Below are 14,444 nucleotides of genomic sequence, written 5' to 3'. Positions count from 1 at the left end.
CATGACACCGTGCTTGTTAATAAGTTAGTAGGCGAATGTTTACATGTTTATACAGCCGATAAAACTACTATCCTTACTTCGTACAGCTGTCTACTAATTTGCTATCGCAATCGACGCTTCACCTTTCGGACGAAACTGCGACATTTTATTTTAAATCTGCCATTAGCCCTTTGTGACAAGTCAAAATGGCTCAGGCCTCGCCCATATGGGCACAAAAACAGATTGGAATAGTTTTACATTATGCCAGCCCTGGGAACGGCGACACCCACTCACTGAACCGGCTGCAGCATGTGCCTCTTTAATATATAATTTGCCCACAGCACCCTCAGCCTTCTTTTCGTTGTTTTGCGCCTCAGCTTAGGAGCACCGCGCCACTCGACCTACTCAATCGTATTCTAGTACAGTCTAAGTACAGGTGCCCTGGCCGTTCTGACACCAGCAACAACAGCCGGGAATGGCCGTGCGCGCGCCAACCATTTGCCAGAACCACAGAGAAGTTGGTGTTATAAGCACGAAAATGACGAGAATCTGTGTGGGAGGCACCGTTGCATGAAAATGCCGAGGAATTCCGAGGCCATTCTGGCGCAGTGTGGCGCAATTTCTGTCAATTTTCTGTACTTGGTGCAGTTTGGCGCAGGAATTTGCGTTTGTATCAAAATGGCACGATTGGTGCAGGAGTTCCACCCCTGATGTTTTGTTCTTGTACTCATTATAGTACTGTCCTAAAAGGCGAGCGTTGGTATTTCGTGCATGTCGTGCAAGGACGTCCAGCAATACCATTCATTCGACTGAACACACATTTGTGAAATTGGCACGAGTATGTGGCAGTGCACGTAAGTGGTCCCACCATCAAGCTTGTTCACAGTGCAGTGATGGCAATGGTACACTGTGTGCACACATCGAAGCACGAAATCATACGAAACAAATTACTGAATTGAACAATAATAACTTTCACTTGCTAAACCTGCAGTGCACGCAAACATTTCAACAATGGACTGCACTGCACAGTCGCCGAAAGTGCTGCACAAATCATGAAGTGCAGCAATGCAGCAGTGAAGGAACATACACATAAAATGAGCAATCACAGTAAGTTAATGTTTCATTGATGCATATCTGTAACATCTGTACAAGATTACAGAATTCATGCTTTACAGGTACAAGCTGCGAGTGGACACATGGAGAAACAAAGCTTCTGCTAGACTACTACGAGCAATATTTTCCCTTAGTAGATGAATGAAAAAATTTAAGAACAAGAAGAAAATGTTCTGCCGCATTGCAGCAAACATTAAGGAGACACTGGGTGTCGTGAGGAAAGGTGACCAATGATGCAGCTGTTATAAAATGGTAATGAGAGGGAAGTCGGCTGCTGTTGCTGAAAACATCAAATCAGGCAATTTGCTTAAAGATGTCCCTTATGAGAACGAAATAGAAAAAATATGATGGCTCGATGACGGTACTGATCCCTCCTAGCTACGAGATAGCTATGGAATAGTGTCGAAGAAAGCCCTGCCAGTGGACTCGAACATTCCATCAAGCGAGCCACATGAGATGGAGGAATCTGCATTAGATCATCTGAAGCAGGCACTTCTGCTGCCTCATTGTAAAATACGCCATCAGAAGAATCGAAGCAAAAGGTGTCTCATGCTTCGAGTGTGAGGCTGCAAGAACTGAAATTTTTTTCGAAAACATGGAGCATCTGCAAGCACAGAAAGAGGCGACAGCTGCAAGATTTAATGGAAAATGGTGATATAAAGAAAAGTGCGCGTACAAAGAACTATAAAAAGGCAAAACACAAAGAAAAAAATGGCGCTTTCAAGGCATGCTCTTGGTAGTAATACATAGGACGAATAAAGGGCAATTTTTCTTTTTTTGATATGTGCTTTACTGGTGCTTAGTACAACGAAAACGCAACAGTGCAAGCTTTGTTGAGGCACCCACAGTACATTACAGCTGTCACTTCCTTTGAAAAAGGACCTCTGCTAGCACTTTGTTGCGTTTTATTTTGCCCAGCCTGCACAGTGCTCGGTCTACAGCAGACATCACTGTCATCGCATGTGCTTCATTGCCACTGGATGTCACCAGGTGTTTTTGCATTGTTTGCTTCATCTGGCTCTGTGTCTCCAAAGTCAATGCAAAGGTTGTGCAGTATGCAGCATGCCATCACAAACTTGTTAATCCAGTCCACAGTGTGGAGTTCGAGGTACATTAGCTGTCGAAATCTATTCTTCAGGTTACCAAATGCATTTTCTATTGTCACCATGGTTGCTGAAAACTTGCCATTAAACTCTTGTTGGGTTCTTGTTAGTCCACCATAATTTCTGAAGGGGGTTAATAGGTGGTGTCTCAGGGGATATGCTGCATTCCCAAGAAGGTGACAATTATCCTCACATATAGAAGGGAGTTTCTTGGCTAGAGGTGATAACCGGAACACACGAGAGTCATGAGTTTTGCTTGCACTAGCAATAAAGGCATCTATAAAACACCTTTTGTTGTCACAGACTGCTTGCAATGTTGCCTGGCTACCTTTCTTTCTGGACACTATTTTTATGCACGAGCCATCAATGCAACCGAGAACTCCAGGCACTCCTGACACTTAAAGAGAAATTACGAAATTAATGTTTTGTAGCCTCGTATGCAAACCGAATCACAAGAATCAAACGAAAGCAGTGTTACGCTTTCTAACGATGACTACATTGGTAAGCCGCAAACAAACCTCCTGGATATCCCATGACAATTTCTCTAGGTTCACTTCAAATTTCATGACCAATGGCCCCAGAGTTAAAATAAAATCTGCAACTCAGTACAGAATCCGGTGCACTGAGCTTTCCGGCAGGTTGAAGCGGCTTGCTACGTTCTGCATGCAGGTTTTTTTGACTGCGTACCTGCACAGGAGGTTACGTTGCACTATCTAACAAATGTACCTCAACACAAGGAGGAATATTACATATACGAGTCAAAAGAGGTATAAATACTGATGTTTATAATTTTATAGTCTTTACTAGTCACACAATAAGTAAACATATAAAACATAAACTGACGAAGCGAAGGACAGGATGCAAGTGTCCGCAGATTTAGCCAGTATCCCACCATGCCTGTTCGACGGGAACATTGCAAAAGCATCAAATTTGGCGATTAATCTCTCGGCTACTGGTCGCGCCAGTCTGAAGTTCCTGCGAAACTGTGCAATACTAGCAGAGCCTATTTACTGCTAAGCTACTATGTTTGCCATTGGTGTGTTAAATATTATGGTACCTCTTCATCCGAGTAGCAGCAAAAGACGTCCTCGACGTAGCTGACGACTTTTGAGCTTTTGACAGTAAGGCGAAACATCATTTCAAAGGCTTGCTCGTAAGCGGTGGCTTCAGTGTCGCTGTCAGATTCAGGACTACGTAAACCTGAACTTGGAAGTGTCACATCCACACCTGTCGCTCTCAAGCAGCACGAGCAAGAACACGCGACGCGATATAGCTGCACCCATTGCATCTGTCGATACCGGCGTCCCAGAGTGAATAGAGGCACGCTGGGAAGAAACAGGAACTGCATCAGCTGAGATTTCCGGTTCGCTCTGCCGATTTTGGCAGAGCTGAATTTCAGCTGCTCCACAGAGCAATCTCATCTCCGCGAGTGTGCTCAATCTGCCACTGCAATACTCATTCAGTGCTCTCGGTCTGTCATTGGAATTCACTATAAGAGGCCTCCCAATTCGATACATGCTTTTCACAAGAAAGCATGGATGGCATTCAATCTTTTCACTGAGTGGTTCTGGGCATGTGATGGTGAACTAGATATGTCTGCGCTGCCAGGTGTGTCTTGAGTTTTCGCGAACAGCATTTTAGGGTCCCTTCAGCAGCCAGAACGAATCCGAACCCAACCTCCACTTGGACAAATTTTTACACTACACTTTATATTTAATTTAGCAAAACCACCATACGCCACATCCAAATTTCACAAAAGGACGACCGTGGAAGCGGTATGCAAGACTAATGACTGTTTGATTAACGGGCCCACAGTCCAAATTGAACACACTTCATTTGTGCTCTCAGGGTTGACCACAGGTGGGAATGGACTCATATGCTCTGCAGGCTGAGCTCCACTTTCAAATCTAACAGCATTTGCATGGTTGACTTATTGCCAACGTATAACAATCGGCTGTTTAAAAAGCACATTGTAATGGAACGCTGCCAGCCACAATCACATCCAATTCACAGTACAAGTGCTCCGAAGGTGGCCCAATGCATATCCATACAGGCTGGTTTGCTTCTGCGCTGCGTGCATTTCTACCTTATCCTGAATAAAAATGCACAACAAACATTTCAACACATGCAAGGTGCATCGTGGTTTAACAACCACTTGATGCAGGCTTTTAGGGTTAACACTGCAATCAGTTTATCAATGACCACTCCGCAGCACAAGCAACTTGTGGCATTCGTGCCGGAAAAATAAATAGTAAGGTTTATGCATAGGAGCCTTGGAGAAACAAATAGGTAAATTCTTGCTTTTTGCCATCTCAGGAAACTGTTCAAGATGCGGAGTTTCCAGATGAGCCTCAACCAGGCATATTTTAGATTTCAAATTATTGATATATCGAACTATTTCATGATCCCCTTCGAGCTCGATATATCCAAGATCAACTGTAGTACCTTTTCCATAAGCATGGCATGCACAATACATAGTTTCAACAAAGCTTAAACACCATTCTGCGACACTTCAGCACTTTTTAAACACTTATGCAAGGAGCAGATTATACATAGATATCAACAATAGCTAAGTCTGTCAAATTTTTTTAGTTACTTCGGATCGTACGTTTTTCCGATAAGTACATTTTTTCTCGTGTTTTTTTTTCTTTTTTCCAAAAATGTATGGACGAGGTTCTACTATACACATTTACATCACAAATGCCAGACAAATAAAAGAAATACCCTTACCAAGCTGTCACCCCTGCACAACAGCAGTTTTCTTTGCTGAAAACCCTTATCACCATTTTCTTTTCTACTGCAAAGTCGCTTACCAATGTTCCATGAGAACATAATATAAACAGTAACTAAACAATGTTTTGTTTTTGTTTTCAGTAAATACTTACATGGTTTAGGTGGCCAAACTGTCCAAAAGAATGGGTTACCATTTGTTAAAACATTTCTGGCCTAGCTCGGGCTTTTCACCGCATAACTAACGTAAACACTGTGCGAGTTTCTCAGTACAGCTCTCAAACACTAAACATCTTGATTTATACAAAACACACACGAGGAAACGTATATGTACTAGGAACGTGGCCTGAGACAGAGTACATGCTGTAATATAAACTAGACCATAAAACACCACCGACTGATTTTCCGGACTCCAAAAATTCGGACATGCTCGAATATTCGGTCTGCTTCGTGGCACCGCCATTCTCCCCATAGACCATAATGTATAACAACTGCCGAAAGTTCGGACACCTTGCAGCCACTCTGATTTTTCGGACACTCCTTGAGCTAACTCGATTGAGAGCACCATGCACCAACTCTGACTGGTACATGATTCGACTTGCTGAACGCCATTTTTATTTTGAACGGAGCCTCCTTGCTGCCCTACGAAGTGGCGCTACTGCAAATCCCCGATCATTTCTGCCTGGTTCGATAGAGTGGCTCTATAGCAGTTCCGATTTCAGCTTAGTAAGCCATGTCAAGACAATCCAGCAGCCGATTTGTTTCTTCGAGCACGACGCTGTGAGTAGGCCACGTTTTTCGTTTGTGCGACTGGTGTCGGCATGGCGGTGTTTGCTTTGTGTGCTGTGTTGAGGTTTCGGTGATCCAACGCGGCATACGGAAACATCGCGTCAACTGTCTAATGGCACCGACAGTGCCCGCGCAGACTGCACCGAGGAATGCCGGCAAGCGGGTGCCGAGAGCCTAGGATTTGTCGCCTTCCGATGTGCACCCTACTGACGCCGAAAGTGTTCTGCCGAGACCTGTGCAGTGGTTCCGGACACCGGCTCATTTGACAGTTTCACAGGTGCTCACGCTGCTGTACTGACATGCGGAGAACTCGATGACGGCGAGATCATTCGTCAGGTTTCTGCTGCACCGCCGGACGATGACTCCGAGTCGGAAGATGATGCACCATGTGCTACGCTGCCGTCGCATGCGGAGTGTGCACAAGCAGTGACTGTGCTTTCAGCCACCTGTAGTGACCGTACGACCCTCTCCGAGATTCAGGCTTATCTGATTGCGCGTAAACGGAACAGCGTGCAACGGCGCATTCACGATTTCTTCAAGCCTACTGCCAAGCCCGAATAAGTGCGTGGAAATAAAGGATTTTTTTTTTTTTTTCTTAATCTGCTTTTTCGGACACCTGTTTATTCGAACATTTCCGCAGTCCCCGTGAGGTCCGAATAAACGGTCAGCGTCTGTACATGCTTCAATCATAACATTTTATGGTATCTATGCGATCAGACACAATCTAGCCACTTCCAATGCACTGCCTTTAGTTTGAAGGCACTTTAGTTGAAGGCACCAAGCACCATTTTGGCACAGGGCTTTTGCCACGTGCTCAACACTACTTATGACTGCTTCGAGAGCCTTACAAGATGCTTCTATGTTCATGTCTGTTCCTTCGTACACAAAATAGTCCAAGAACACTTTGCTTACCTCTCTTGGGCATTGGCCGAGGTACAGGTGCAGCTGTGGTGGCGGGGGCGGAGGCAGGGGCCACAGGTGTCGGGGTGGCCACAGGGACGGGCCGCTTGGGCTGGCTGCCCTCAGTCACTGACTTGAGGTTCATGCCGTGGTACGTGCCCATTGTGTCAATTTTGAAGCCCTCCGTCTCTGCGGCATACACACACACAGAGACAATTATGAGAAATGCAGGATGAGGACAGTGCATTCAGTGACAGTGTTTCATGTCCCAAAGCTGCAATTGAGCTGTGACACATACTGTAGAACAAGGGAAAAGCTCCGAATAAATTCTCATAGCTGGGGTCTTCAAAGGGCAACAAACCTCAGTGCAGGGGCTTGCGCAGTGCTTGTGCTGAACTATCATCCGAATTCAGAGCTCTGAGTGCCCACTGAAAATTATTATACGTGTGGGCAACCTATATGCGGTATCTATTTGTGCATGGCATGTATGGTGGCATACATGTTGAAATAGTTTTTTTGTTTGGCAGCAAGTAAGTTCCGGCATTTGTTTCAGTGCAAAGTTGGCTCTATAAATAGTTTCTAATAAATTCTCAAGCCAAATATGCATAAGTATATATTACCTATGTCACAGCCCTCTTCGCCACATGCCACTCATGCAACTGCAGTCCTCGACAGAGTGGGAACATCACAAATTCTGGTGCAACCAAAAATAAATCCAATACACATCTGTGCATGTATGCCCCACACACTGCTCTTTCAGTATACTACACAAAGCAAAAACAGTCTTTCTTCTTTTTTTTTCACTCGCACAAGAAGCCTTGAAGCTTCCCATATAAAAGAGCAAAATTAACCACCTAAACAGAAAATAAACTTATTTTAATTTACCGCTGTCAGTACAAACCTCTCCTTCCTCGGATCCCACTGTGCAAAGTTGGAAATTGTGCACAAGTTGCAGTCACTTTAAAGGGGGAGGTCAAACGACAGCATTTTTTTTACAAAATGCCATATCTTGCTTTTTTCCCTCTTTCTTGTAAATTTAAGGTCGCAGATTCTAATTTTACACATAAAGTGGCCGAAGCATAAATCATAACTAGGGGTGTGAGAATACCAAATACAGTCGACTCTCATTACAACGAACCCTGATAATCCGACAAAAGACATCTGTTTTATCCAAAGTCCACAATATCCGAAACACCTCACTTCCGAAGCTTTTGTCACGATGTCTAACAACTTTATTGCAAAGACTGAGTGACGAACGTCCAAAGTAAAAAAACGAAAAATGTTGCAGTTTCGCCCAAAAGGCGAAGCATCAATTACGATAGCAAATTAAGCAACACAAGCGTGGCAGCAGCAGCGAGTGAATTGACCCTCGTGCTGTCTCTCGCTTCCACACGAACTAAACATCGAAAGTACAGCGTATACAAAGCTACCAACATTGGGCGCACTTTGTCCACGTCGCAGATCGTTTTGAAGATGAGGCCCACATGGGCGCGCACTTTGTTCACATCACAGATCGCTTTCAAGATATGGCATCCGCGCAGGCAAGCACTTTGTCCACATCATAGATCGCTTTTAGGATACGGCGGCCGCGCCATAAGCACCAGCCGCCGAAGTATAACCTGCTCTCTCTCGCCTCCACATCCCCTCCTCCCCCCTTGCCTCGCGTACAAAACAAGACAGCGCATTTCCACCCCGCCTTCCTCCCTCGCGTGCAAAATATTGAGCCATGATCGCCGGCTGACCCTCGCAAGTCAATTGTCAGCCCGTGTCAACACAGCCAAAGTCCGTTTCATAAGCCCGATTTTGAAAAAAATTGCCGCTAATTTCGTCCACTGTAGCCAATAGTCCGTTGTAGCGCAGTCCATTAAAAGCGAACTTTATTGCATTAATAAAATAGGTAGAAGGCTGAAACTAAGGCTGAAATATGGTCCATTATATCCGAAAGTCTGTTGTACGCAGGTCCTTTGCAATGAGAATAGACTGTAGTAGATATCTGATTCGAATCACGAAAGAAAAGCCGTATTTCGAATACCAGAAAATTTGAGAAAGTTTGTGCAACACCCCCCGTCTCTCCTTCCCCTTCATTGATCCGCTGTCCGTGCAGACGCATGCAACCGGGTCATGACACGTTTGCACCCGCTGGGTAAATCCAAAGTTAGTCGAGACGGGTTGCTCGAAGCTACAACTAGACACCGATGTCCATCTACAAGTGGCGTCGGAAACAAGAGGCCGCCACACGGTGCGCTGCAATGATGGTGGCCGTGAACTACTTCCGTACGCTCACTTTCATTTGCAAGGCGGTTTGGCAGCTTTCCGACTGTTGTGCGGGTGCTGCAAATACATCTGAGTCGATTTGGCACCAGACCATAAATTTTATCGTTGATGCTCAAGAAAACAATGTTGATTAGGCCTAATGGCCTAGGTAGTGTTCACCGCATTTTTGCAGCTGGCTGATGTGGTAATGGGCCACAAGCCATCGCAGAATGATTGTCACTAATATGTTCATACGGGTGGCTCATCCACTGTGCTCCGTCCCAAGATCCCGTGTGCAGGTTAGATTGACGGCTGTTGAAGCAGCGTGAAATTCGTCGCCCATATTCAACACGATCCGCGTGCCTATCAGCAACTAGCTGGCCCGACTTTCACACATGCTTTTGCATTTTACGAAATATGCACTGTTATTGTTGCCATTCCCTCTGTCCACGTCACTTTATCATTTCGATCAGTCCTGTCCACCCGGACGAACCTTGTACCAACGCGTGTCATTGTGTGAATTGCGATGTTCAGGTGCTGTGTGTGCAATCACACATCAGGCCAACGTCGGGGAGCACTCTTTTTGTGCCGACAACAAAGTGAAGCACTCGCTTGGGTGGCGTCCAGCACAAGGGGTTCTGCGGCATACGCAACCTGTGGCAATGCGCAGGTCTCCATATTGAATATGTATATCGAATGTTCGATTTGGCGAAATTCGAGATTTGCACACCCCTAATTATAACTAGAAGACTGTAAAAAGTGGCTACTGAAGTCATGGTTGCTCCAGAGACTACAATTTTAGTTGTGCTTCCTTGTCTACAATTTCACATGTGAGCAATGGCAACCAGTGGAACTCAACAAGACAGGTAGAGAAATCTGCCTCTTATAGGATGTAGCTACCCTTCACATTATATTCGAACAAAAAAGTGCAAAAAAGGCCACATTCAACCATTGGCACCACCCACCTTCTTTGCCCCTGAAACGCTCCTGATCGTATCGGTTGTAAACGGCTGGCTGAGGCACTGCACGCACTGGCGTAGCCTGCATGGACAAAAGAACAAAACAAACTCATGTTCACTGCCTTGAAAGAATGTATGTAGGCACTAGAAGCTCGACATATAGACCATACAACCACATCTCCACCCTTTTAAAAACAATTTTGGCTGTTGTCTTCTCCTGCTCATACTCAACACAGAAGTGGGATATCTTAGCACCACCTATGACCTCAGCCAAGGATGGAGACAAAAGGAAACAGGTAACATATCAAATTACAGTTAACACCCAACTTTGAGTCACCTTTGAGGGTCACCACCATACAACCAAAGTAGTCAATGACTGTACAGTTTGAAAAAATGCACCTTTTTGTAATGCGGCATCATATATACTCCATTTCATACTTAGCAGGCAATGCTGATGTAGCTATGCGAGTCGTGCGGTCATAAAAGTTTCATTCCGTGCATTTTGCAGTGCAGTGAATTTTACTATCTGTGATGCTTTCAACAGAATAACTGCTTGATATACAGTTAAACCTGAGTAACAAAGTAGGTAAAATCAGCACTTTACTTTTTTATACAGTCGACGCTTGTTACAACGGACTGTAACAATCCAGTGAAAAAATTCACTGGCTTGTTACAACGGACTGTAACAATCCAGTGAAAAAAATTCACTGACGATTATGATACTCTATAATTCTAAATTTGAACGCAGCTATTTAGGTGTCTTGAATACCACCAGTTGCTTCGCTCGCTGTTCAGAAAGAAAGCATGAGGACACAGGAACACGTGGCTCGCATGAAGCGCATTCTCTAGCGGCAGTGGCGAAGTAGCGTATGCGCAGTCGGTCTGTACTTTACTTCATGTCCCAAAGCTACAACTGAGCTATGACACACACTGCAGAACAAAAAGAAAGCTCTCGATAAAGCATTTTGCTTCCATATATGGTATCGGTGGATGCGCTCACCCAATGCCTTAGTAATGACATCATTGGCAACTGGGTGTCGGTGCACTCTACTATGGCACCATCTCTTAGCATGTCGCTGCCATGCAGCACATTTCGTGCGGCACTCTGCTTTCCTCCCCACCATTTCGTCATACTCTCCTCCTTTCTCTTCACACTCTCTTTGTTATTGCTGTCTTTCATCCTCTGCTGCACTCCGCTCATTCGTTTTGCCAGTTATGCCAAGACCGAGGTTGATGTCGAGACCTACACTCAATCCAGGAACGGGTGCCTAGAAGTGCTTTAAAAGGTCCACTATATCGGAAGTCCATTCTATATAACATTAAGTCCAAGCAAGGTATATGTAAACTGGTAGCAAAGCTTCCATAAAAGCTCACATGTCGAGAAAATGGCGGCTCGTTGCAACCGTCGACCTCTACGTATAGGGGGGGGGGGGGCATCAAACAGCAAGCAAAAAAATTAAAAAAAAAGTGATAGTACAACCGGAAATAGCAGTGCCATCAAGATCTTACACTGCTTGGCGCGAATGTTTGAATTTCTTTAGCGTCCGGCATTTCGATCGCTACGCCAGCAATTATTTTTTTCTTTTGAGGCTGAGGCGAGCTTTCGACTTGCCTCAGCTGAAACGCCAGCACGTCATTAAACTATAGGAGTGAACTATGTCTTAATGTGAACAAAATTAGGCTGTTATTGATGGTAATTGCTCCAGTAGGTTCCTTAGGGAGGTGAACGAATAGGATGGAAATAAATGACTGCCACAGAGGTTTCAAAAGCAACTTAACTTTTATTCGTCTACAATAAAGCTACCAATATAATTGACCAAACAAAACATGTTTCAATGGATGAAACAGAGCAACATATGCGAATCCTTTTCCCAGAATCATTCGCAATGGCGTGCCACAACATGTATTCACATCCAACAGTTATCAAACAAAACAGCCTTGCACCACATTATCATTTACAAAACATTCGACTTACTAATTTTGCTGCCTATCGGGCACTCGGAGTCTGTGTTACAGAGAGTGAACAAACATAGCACGACATTTCTTCACGGAGCATTCCGCATTTATCGTCACTACGAGACACAGCCCATCGGATGCCGCAGTGTGAACTTGCAGGATAAGACAAAAACCTGCACCCACTCCTTTCACCAATGAACGGCTAAATCAGGCAAAACTTGAAGTGAAGCGCAAGCCACACTTTGAACAAACATGAAAGCAAATTCAAACATTATGCAGATCCCACGCATTGAGGCTTTCTGTGCTGGTTGCTTTGATTGACGATAATTAGCGGTGATGTTGACGGCGAAAGCTTAATTTCTTTGAACATTTAGTTTAACATGAGAGTGGTGAGTTGATGTCAAACGTTACGGTGCGTGCACCACTGCTGTTTGTCTGCGTAGTGCACATAACACGCAGGGAGAGTGAGGTGTTTGCTGGAGGCATTTTTGTGCTCCATATTTCATCACCTCTGAGAGGGTTGAGCATTGTCATTGCCTCACATGGCACATTGCATCATGGCAGAAGTATTAAACTTGCATTGGATTATGGGGCTGTATGTGCCAAAACCACTCTTGGATTATGAGGCGCACGGTAGTGGCGGACTCCGGATTAATTTTGACATCGTGATGTTCTTTAACGTGTCCCAAAATCTAAGTGCATGCGAGTTTTTTATTTCACCCTCGTTGAAATGAGGCTGCCGCGGTCAGGATCAAATGCACAACCTCTAGAAATGCCATAGTCACAAAGCTATCGCAGCAGACACAGAAGTGTAGATTTGACGGTTGACCACTTCCGCAGGGTCCAGGTGACACTGTGGTGTGCTTGAATTTATGCGGCTCTGCTTCTGCATGCCATGCATAACTTGTCCGTTTGACATATTTGCATGTGTTTATTTTTCAGAAATAGCAGGAACATACTGTACCGTACCTTGAACTTAAGCTTATCTAGTTTCCCCGCAACCACTATCGTACAGTAGCAGGGTTTCCTTGCCTTCTCACGTAACCTCCCCCCCCCCTGTACACTTGTACGAGAACTGTCTCTTCTCCTCCCTTCTCTCTACAGTTCTATGTCCCCTCTGGACTAGCACATTAGTAGAAGGGGAAGTGCTGCAGTTTCTGCAATGCTTTTGAAAGGGGTCATGGATAATTACAGCTGTCAAGAGGCTAATGTGGCGACGCCCAGGGAGCGCCACAGGGAATTGTGCATATTCGACGCAGTGGGGTCCAAACCAGTTTCTCGCATCTGCTTTCCTCTTTGACTCGCTCCGGTCATGTGTGCACACACTCTGAACCACCCTCAACATGGTGTGCCAGACAGCAGCAGCCCCAGTAGGAGCAGCAGCAGCAGTGGAAAAGTCGAAGAAAGAGGCAAAGAAAGCTTCGCTTGAAAAAAAACACCGTGTTCCAGTGAGCAACACCATTATGCACAACATAATAGCTCATTTCCACAGTCTTGCCAAGTCTTGAGCCAGAATCACTGGATGGTAGGGGTTACCAAGAATAAACTACTAAATTGTGAAATAGAAAAAATTAACATTTGTTGTTTTAGTACAGCAAAAATATTTGAAAAGGAATATTTACTCGTATGACAGTATTCTGATATAACATTTTGGAACTTTTTTTTTTTTTACATAGGCTTTCTAGTTGAAGTGTTTGTCCCCCCCTCACTTAGTCGCGCTTCAATCATGCACGACTAACTGACACCTCTAGCGATAGGCTTTGGCATGCTTTTCACTCCAAGCTTTGCAACCTATTTAGATGGACTTTGGCCCCGGTATGCTCTGAAATGGTGGAACTTCAGATATTCTGCTATCTAATACAAAGGTGACTGCAAAAATTATGAAAACATTTAAATTAAAATAAATAAATAGATAAATGGGTTTGCGCAGTAAACATACAGCCACACGGCATATCACCTTGCTGTCCATCAACGGTGGTTGCTGAAATATGGTGGTTTCCTCGCACTAGAGCCTATAAACACCTGCACAACAGCAAGATTAACAGCTGCTACAATGGCGACAAGCCAGCTGAGGAGCTTCCTGCTATGCTGGCCACCCGGCCTGAGCATGTCACTGCCTCTAGTGACAAAAACATCAACCACAGTTTGTTTTTCACACAAAACAGTGGTCGGAAAAATAAATCCATGTCCTAACAGTCTTTTACGACAAGCAACAACTACTTTTAAACCTGTAGCACTAATGAGGGCTGCAATACAAGGAAAATTCAACTCGGAGCCAGTGTTTGGCCACTGCTGCACTGCATGTGAGACGGCTCGATCACATCACACGCTTCGCAGTCTGGATGCCTTGAGTAGCAGTCTGTGTTCTTTTGCAGCAAAGTTGTTTACGACTAAAGTTCCATGGATTTTTCTACTCCGTAAGCAAAAAAGTGGGCCGATCCTGGTGACAGTGCAGAAAGGGTTCAAGTGCAATGGCACATACGCCTGCGGACTCCGGGCGGGGGGCTTCAGGACCTGTAACGTGTCCTTGAACTACCCTTGTCACACCTAGGACCTAAAGAAGTTCCAGGCACAAGGGCAAGAACTGATGCTACAATCGGATCTTAGCCCAAAAGGCTGACCCCCGTCGGCCACGTTTACATTCGCATCGCCCTCTCTTCAT

General features: G+C 44.9%; 1 protein-coding gene across 1 annotated transcript in view; it reads right to left on the bottom strand.

Moving 5' to 3' along the window:
- hyx (cell division cycle 73 hyrax) overlaps positions 1–14,444 on the bottom strand; it is an 85,161-nt gene that overhangs the window by 39,224 nt on the left and 31,493 nt on the right. The window contains exons 9-10 of the mRNA XM_050166515.3: positions 9,833–9,908; positions 6,627–6,803 (exon numbers count right to left, since the gene is read on the bottom strand). Coding sequence (XP_050022472.1) covers positions 6,627–6,803; positions 9,833–9,908 — 253 coding nt within the window. The remainder of the gene's footprint in view (positions 1–6,626; positions 6,804–9,832; positions 9,909–14,444) is intronic.

Source organism: Dermacentor andersoni, chromosome 1 (assembly GCF_023375885.2).
Source record: "Dermacentor andersoni chromosome 1, qqDerAnde1_hic_scaffold, whole genome shotgun sequence".
Classification (NCBI taxonomy): Eukaryota; Metazoa; Arthropoda; class Arachnida; order Ixodida; family Ixodidae; genus Dermacentor; species Dermacentor andersoni.
The sequence above is the reverse complement of the archived record's forward strand: the minus strand, read 5'-3'. Positions and strand labels throughout refer to the sequence as shown.